This window comes from Rhinolophus sinicus, linkage group LG15 (genome assembly GCF_036562045.2).
Source record: "Rhinolophus sinicus isolate RSC01 linkage group LG15, ASM3656204v1, whole genome shotgun sequence".
In the NCBI taxonomy this organism is placed as follows: domain Eukaryota; kingdom Metazoa; phylum Chordata; class Mammalia; order Chiroptera; family Rhinolophidae; genus Rhinolophus; species Rhinolophus sinicus.
This window is the reverse complement of record NC_133764.1, coordinates 13835498-13842771: the sequence shown is the minus strand read 5'-3', so window position 1 is coordinate 13842771 and position 7274 is coordinate 13835498. Positions and strand designations below refer to the sequence as shown.

The 7274-nt window shown below is 55.7% G+C and overlaps 2 protein-coding genes across 3 annotated transcripts; one reads left to right on the top strand and one right to left on the bottom strand.

The window, feature by feature from the left end:
• Positions 1 to 366: 366 nt before the first annotated feature.
• Positions 367 to 5090, bottom strand: TAX1BP3 (Tax1 binding protein 3). Its single transcript, XM_019743842.2, has 4 exons — positions 4939 to 5090; positions 2136 to 2255; positions 1679 to 1756; positions 367 to 1362 (listed from the first exon to the last, which is right to left on the bottom strand). Exons 1-4 carry the CDS (start codon positions 4975 to 4977, stop codon positions 1225 to 1227), a joined length of 375 nt encoding a protein of 124 aa, XP_019599401.1. The 5' UTR covers positions 4978 to 5090; the 3' UTR covers positions 367 to 1224.
• A 105-nt stretch (positions 5091 to 5195) lies between these two features.
• EMC6 (ER membrane protein complex subunit 6) lies at positions 5196 to 6650 on the top strand. 2 transcript variants are annotated; one of them, XM_019743843.2, is made up of 2 exons: positions 5196 to 5353; positions 5563 to 6650. In XM_019743843.2, exon 2 carries the CDS (start codon positions 5601 to 5603, stop codon positions 5931 to 5933), a length of 333 nt encoding a protein of 110 aa, XP_019599402.1. In that variant the 5' UTR covers positions 5196 to 5353; positions 5563 to 5600; the 3' UTR covers positions 5934 to 6650. The 2 variants fall into 2 exon arrangements, with proteins under 2 accessions (XP_019599402.1, XP_019599403.1); XM_019743844.2 differs by having other exon boundaries at positions 5270 to 5453.
• The last annotated feature ends 624 nt before the right edge of the window (positions 6651 to 7274 follow it).

The following is a 7274-nucleotide window of genomic DNA, read 5'->3' as shown; positions in this document are numbered from 1 at the left end:
TCCAGCTCACCCCATCTTTCCAGATGGCAGTCCCTGGAAACATTTGGGGTTGTAGCCCGAGCTGATGGTCTGAGTGCTCTTAAGAGTCTCAGAGGGCGGGTGTTTTTCCCATGAACCCCTTGGTGTCCATGCAGCCCCTCCTGGGTGGAGCTGAGACCAGGTTCGCAAGGGAAGTTGGGGGCTCCCTGCCGTGCTTCCAGTGAAGGTGCTCCCACACATTCCCATAGACGTGGCCTGGCCAAGCAGTGTCAGGTGGGCCTGGGAGTAGTGGGGCTTCATCCCAGCCCATCTGAGGCCAGCTCAGCAGCCTTACAACCAAAGCCACCCCCAAATACCCCAACCCCAGGCCTCAACAAAGACCCCCTGTGAATTTCTGCACTGTTTATTGGGCACAAGATGTCGGGTGTGGGGCAGCTTGATACTGCCCCATTTCTTCAGTGACCAAAGTAAGTTGCTAAGAGTTGTTCCCAGCTGTCAATTAGTAAGCTAAATTCCAAAGTAGAATTGGTATCTCCAAATAGTAAGATAAAAACGCTTTGTATCAAAGTTGTGATTAAAAAAATACAAAAGTTAAACCCACAGGCATAGAGGAAAACGGCAATCCTGAGAACTGCCCAAAAATGTCAGCCTTGAACCTCGGTCTGAATCCTGTAAGCAGGTGAACCCTGGGGAGGCCAGCACCCCTCGGGGGAGTGGGGGTGCAATGGGTGAGCTGTGAGCCTGCCTGGCTTCCATCCTGGCGAACCTTCGTAGTGCCTCTGGCAGCGTGTCGAGTCCCCACTGGGCAACACAGAAAATCATGGGACACAGGCACTTCGGAGCTGAGACGAGGGCAGGGCCGAGCCCTCAGTCAGGGCAGAGTGTGGGAAAGGCTGGCCCCACCTGGCATTTTCCAGCTTTGTGGTGGCTCTCAGGAAGGGGGCCCCCTGCTTGCCTGGGCGCTGCTGAGGCCAGGCAGCAGGGCCTGGGGGCCGAGCCTGTGGTCACTACAGACCGACTACTGGGCTCCAGGCTGCTGTTTCCAGTCCTCAGTGTCCAAGGGAGAGCTGGTCCCAGAGACTCAGGCCACCAGTGGGAGAGGAGAAGAAGGCCAGTCGGGCCTCTGGGACCAGCTCTTGCCCTTCTGAGCAGGGCCCAGCACTCAGCCAGGACGAGGGGCAGACAGCGCAGAAGTAGTGTCACTGTACAGAGGTGGGCAGGCACACGGCAGGACCCGGCGGGCTGCTAGGACAGCATGGACTGCTGCACGGCCTTCTGCAGCGACTGCCGCGTCACCAGCAGGCGCACCACCTCCTCCGAACGCTTGGTCAGACGCTTCCGGGCCTGGTCGTGTGTGACCATGGTCATGTCCCAGCCATTCACCTGGCCCAGGGAGAGAATACAGCCCACCTCAGCTCCCCGCCCTCTGCCATCTGGAAGCAGGATGGGCTTTGGGGGTCCTGGGTCACCCAAGCAGGCCCCCAAGCTGATGTCCCTGGGCTGGGGGACCCCAAGCGCCACATTTGATGCACACACAGGAGACAGCCAGCTTCTTCTGGGGGCAACACCAGCGTGAGCTCCAAAATGGCTTTGGTGAGTTTCCCAGGTGCCCTGGGAGGTAAGGGCAGCCCCACCTCCGCCCGAGTGCTTCAGACCCTCTGACCCAAGCCTTGTTTTCCTCTTTTGGGACCTCTGTTACCTGCATGATTTTGTCTCCAATCTGCAGCCCAGCAATTTCAGCAGGGCCTCCTTCAGATACCCGTGTGACGTAAATGCCCTGGGAAGAGACAGCCCAGGTCAAGCTCTGGGTTCACTGGGTTGGCCCCTTATCCACAGAGCGAAGCCCAGCATAGCAGACTCCCTGCACCGAGCGTCCCCCAGCACAGGGTGTGCCGAGACCACCACGGAGACAGCCCCACAGATGCTCAGTCCCTGCTGCCCCTGGGCTGTATCTGACCAGGACTTCCTAGAGCTGGGACGCCCATCCTCATCCCCACCCCTACTTATTCCCACCAGACCATTTCGTGGACCTTCTTAGAGAGGACTGTTTGAAAGAGTTGAGGTCTGCTCCTTCCACAAAGGCCCAGGAAGCAGAGGCCCACCATCTCAGGCCTCTGTGCCCCATGGAGAGGCCCCAGGACCCTGGACCCCCTCACCTTGTCCGTCTTATCTTCCGAGAAAGGATTCTGGGAGGGATCCTGGTCAATTCCACCTCCAATGCTGAAACCCAGGATTAAGTTCTCACCTTGACGCAGCTTGTGAATTTCCACTCTTTGCTGACAAAGAAAAAAATGAGTTGGGGGTGGGTGGGTATGTGGAGAACAAATCTGGTCTTTGTCTCCCACAGCAGTCTCAGGCTGCTGGGACAGCTCAGCCGTGCCAAGAGGGTCGTGCTCAGGGCCCTCTGAAGAAATCCAGCTGGTCACCAGCCTGGAAGCTGGGGAGTTGAGACTCGGAACTCAGCCACATCAACCCACCCACACAACCCCGTCCCAGCCTCTCCCCCCTTCTCTGTGTCAGGCACCAGCCTTAGTCAATATGTGCTCTAAGCCCCTCCTAGCCCAAGAGCCAGGCTGCTGTGGCTGCTATGGATGGGGGGGGGGGGTCTCTGTCCCAGGAGAGGGAACACACAAGGCAGGAGGTGTCAGGCCCCGGGGGGAAAAAAATGTAGGCATCTTGCTGAGGCAGTTCAAGGGCAAGACAGGAGACGCTCAGGAAAAGCGGAGAAGATCAAACACAGAGGAAGGAGATGAAGGGCTGTCCTTGTCAAGGGAACAGGAGCAGAGGCTTAAAGGTGTTGTGGGTGTTTGTCCGTGAGACCAGAGTATACAGCGTAGGACCGTAACTGGGAGGTGAGATGAGGCTGACAGTATGAGGCTGGGGCCAGATCAGGAAGGCCGTGAAATACAAGCCCAGGAGACTGGCCCCAAGGGAGGGGGCTTCTCCCTAAGCCCCAGGTCCTGCTCGTGTGCTGTGTAGGAGGCAGAAGAGAGTCCCAGGGTTCTCCCTTTTTATCCAGCTAAGGAGCATGGTCAGGTTTGATGTTAGAATGACCACTCAGGCAGTCAGTATGGGAGCAGACCTCTCCCAGAGATGGGATGCAGAGACAAGGACATGAGCTATTTGAAAAGTGACATCAACAGACTTGGGGACTGCTCATGGCAGAGGAGTCAATGGCCGCATTTGGCCACCTGTCCTGGCTGAACACAACCATCTCTCCGATGGAGACCCTGGAGGAGAAGGCCATGTTGAGTTTGAGTGCCAGGAGCCATCCAGGCAGGTACCCAGAAGGCAGACGGGCCCATGGAGCCAGAGTTCGGAGAGGCCAAAATGGTAAAACATTCTCAAGGTGTTAACTACATGGGAGAGGACGGGGGCCAGGGAGTAAGGCTTCCCTACCTCCTCCCCAGTCCAAGACACGAGGGAGAGGCCAGACCCACCGCCCATGTTCAGACATGTGTTGGGAGGTCATGGTCCTACAGCTTAGAAGAAGGCCCAGGGACCAGCTGTAACACAAAACGGGGGGCAGGATGCACAGGATGCATGGCCCGAGGCCCACTGGAGCTAGGTCTTCAAGCCCAAACATTGAGCTCCTCCAGGCCTGCTCCACCTTTTCCAACACATAGCTTTGCACACTTTTGACCCACCTTTAAGGTCAGAAAGAGTTTGGGCCCTTGGGCTGGGAGACAAGGCCCTGACACTGACTTGTTGGGTGAGGTCAGGCAGGTTACTGCCCCCTGACTGGCTCCTCCCCTGTACCCCTTTTTATCCAGCTAAGGAGCAAACCTGGCCCCTTCTCTCTGGGGCAGTTAGGGCTGTGGAAATGTGAGGCTGGTGCAGCCAGGGTGACACTTAGGACCTGTCAGCAAGTCCAGCAATGTTTCCGCCTAGCCCAGGCCTGACCTGGTGCTAAGCTCACCCTCACATGCCAGCCTTATCAGTGGCGTCACACCCACCAGCTGATTGCTTGAGGTCCCAGCACACCCATCTGAGATAACACGGCCAGTCCCATGACTCCTCCGCTGGGACTTCCACCTGATCCACTGCCTGCCCAGCAGGCATTTCTTAGAGATCTGGGTTCTTCCTGAGGGCTTCTTTACATGGCTGGCCATGATCAGATCTCTCTGGGACTCACTTTCCCCACCTCCCGCAGCGGAGCTGGCCTCCAGGCCCCATTCAGCTGTGGCACTGGCGTCTGGGTCTCACGTCCCAGCTTCCTCTCCTCCCTCTGCTTATTCTAATAGCACCTGACACCCAAGACAAGCCAAGGGCCGGGCGGGGAGAGCAGGGGTCCCAAAGGGTCACCTCAGGCCCCAAATGCCAGGCAGGGGACCTGGACTTTACCCCAAGGGCTAGGGATACAGGGAAAGTTCCAAGCAGGACTGAGTCACCTTTGTGAGCCTTCTTCACTCTGGACCGGGCGAGGAGTGAATCCGAGGAAGCAAGGCTGGACGGGGGGAGGGGTAAGGGGCTGCTACTCAGGCCCCGGCCACCTCCTCAAATCTCCCTCCTCAAATCTCCGTCAGGGCGGCGGCGCCGACTGGAGTAGAGGAAGCACTTCCTCATTCCAAAGGCTGCAACTCACGGATGTCCTGGTCGGCGCCCGCCCCCCGCGGCTGCCCAGCTGGGATCACAGGCCCAGGAAAGCCCTGGGCGCTTTCCCAGACTCCTACAACCGGGCCTTTCTCCTCGGTGTTCCCCGCCCCGACCGGCTGAAAGGAGTCCAACGCGGCAGTGCACGGAGTCTGGCCTCGGTCCAGGGTCTCAGGAGGCTCTTGGTCCCAGCCTTCTGTTGCATGGCTGGGGAGACCGCGGTGGTACCGGGGACTGGAGCCCTGGCCGCAGGGTCTGCAGAAGACCCCGGTTGGACGCTTTGTCACCCTGTTTGGGGTGTCAGTTTACCGCTCTGCAAAGTGGGAGCAAGCCAAGACGAGGAGGAGCCCGCGCGAGCGTACTCACCACCACGGCAGTGACCGGCTGGCCCGGGATGTAGGACATCTCGACCCCAATCTGGCAACCAAATACCGCTCAGCGAAGCCCTCAGCGAAAATCCCGGCGGCCGCGCCCTCTGGTTAACAAAGGCCGCCCGGTTCGACCCGCCCCCTCATGAATAGTTAACAAATCCCCAGCCAATCAACCGCTGGAGCGCTGTTCGGCTTTCGGAAGTCCCTGTGCGTGCGTAGTAAAGCGGGCAGAGGGGTGGAGCGTGCTTGAGACTCCAGCGGCGCATGCGCTAGAGGGCGGAAGCGAGGTCTCGGCGCATGCACAGCCTGGGCCCTCCCAGCAGCCTCCAGAGCAAGATGGCGCCGCGGGAGTCTCTATCCCTGTCTGTCTGAGGGAACGCCAAGTGACTGTGTCCATCGCTGTGTTCCAGGTAACCGGGCGAGCCTGGGCGGGGAATGCAGGCGTGCTGCCGCTCCCACGCACCCCGGGCTTGCGCGAGCCCTCAGCCTTCTTCTCAGCGTCTTTTGAAGGTTCGAGACCCAGGAGTGGTGCGAGGATTTGGAAGCCCCAGGGGGAGGGGCGGCGTGAACCTAACTCTTCAAGCTCCAGGCAGCACTTGTAACTTAGTTTTCTCCGCAGCTCCGCGAGAAAGCAGACGCTGAGCCCCGGCGGGTGCGATGGCCGCTGTGGTGGCCAAGCGGGAAGGGCCGCCGTTCATCAGCGAGGCAGCCGTGCGGGGCAACGCCGCGGTCCTGGATTACTGCCGGACCTCAGTGTCAGCGCTGTCGGGGGCCACGGCCGGAATCCTCGGCCTCACCGGCCTCTACGGCTTCATCTTCTACCTGCTGGCCTCCATCCTGCTCTCCCTGCTCTTAATTCTCAAAGCGGGAAGGAGGTGGAACAAATATTTTAAATCACGAAGACCTCTCTTTACAGGAGGTCTCGTCGGAGGCCTCTTCACCTACGTCCTATTCTGGACATTCCTCTACGGCATGGTGCACGTCTACTGAAATGGGGGCAGGGATGACTTTTTTAAAAAACCAGATTGGGAAGACTGTTGCCAGAAATTAACGACGTGTAGACTTACTTAGTTTTTAAATTGTTGAATTCGCTGCTTGTTCTGTAACGTTATCAGTAACTTATATCTGAAGACGAGGAGCCTGTAATGTTCTTCAGATTAAATGAAGCGTGAGACGCTTTACGGAGTTTTTTCCTACCTTAACGCATACCCCTTGTCTATCGTGGGTGCAAAGTCGCCAAGTTTTGACTCCTGGAGAGCTGGGACTGAGCCTTGTAATTTCCTTGCATTTGCACTAGGGCCTAAATACGGAGAGACTTATTGTTAACATCCTAAGAACTAATAACAGTTCATATTTATTAAGTGCGCCCTATATGCCAGGCATTGTGCCTTGTACCTTTTAAACCCATTAACTCATTGAATTCTAGCAATATCCTTACGGAATGGAATCAACGTGATTATTGTCCCCCATTAATGAACCTAAGGCTGCAGAGGAGGCACAGCTCGGAAAAGGCAGAGCCAGGATTCAAATTCAGGTCTCTTAATTGCTCTGGCTGTATTGGCTGAGTGTACCTTTTCAGAGTCCAGCCTCCCCTCCCATTAACCACTGCTTTCTGGTATGAATGGTGTCATTTCAGTTCCATTGCACCAAGTTACAGCTAGCTGTCATCCCATTAAAATATAAATAAATTCAAGCTCTTTTCTAGAATATGTCTAATGATTAAATAGATTGGACTTTTTAAGCTAAACTTTGGGCTTGTTTAGAGTGTAACTGCCTGTCTCTATGCTAATCAGTGATCCCTTCTTGTCAGGAGGGTTCTCTTTCAATAAAATGCACATTTTAATTGAGAAATTAATACTGTGTTATAGTAATGAACATGTTCCTCATGAAATTTATAGGCTAACTGGGAAGACCAGCATTACCTAATTTCAGAAATATTTAAATAATGGTAAGTGCCATGAAGAGAGTACATAGGAACCCCAAACTGAACCCAGGTTGGGAGGTGGAGTTCAAGAAAGGTTTCTTTGAGGAAATAACATTAGAGACCCAAAGGTTGAATAACAGCCAAGTGTGGAGGGAGGTACTTGCAAGAAATCACATGTGTGAGGGCCATTGGGCAGAAAGGAGTTTGGCCTGTTTCTGGAGGGTTAAAGAGGCCATGGGGTAGACCTGGACCAGATAAATCATGGAAGCCCCACGGTGGGGAGTTTGGCCTTGACTCTAAGAGCAACTGGGGGAAGACTTCAAAACTACTCGGGGAGACCTTGCAAGTTTTAGTCAGGAGTTACGTGATCAGATTTGGATTTTTTTTTAAAGAATCAGTTTTAGATC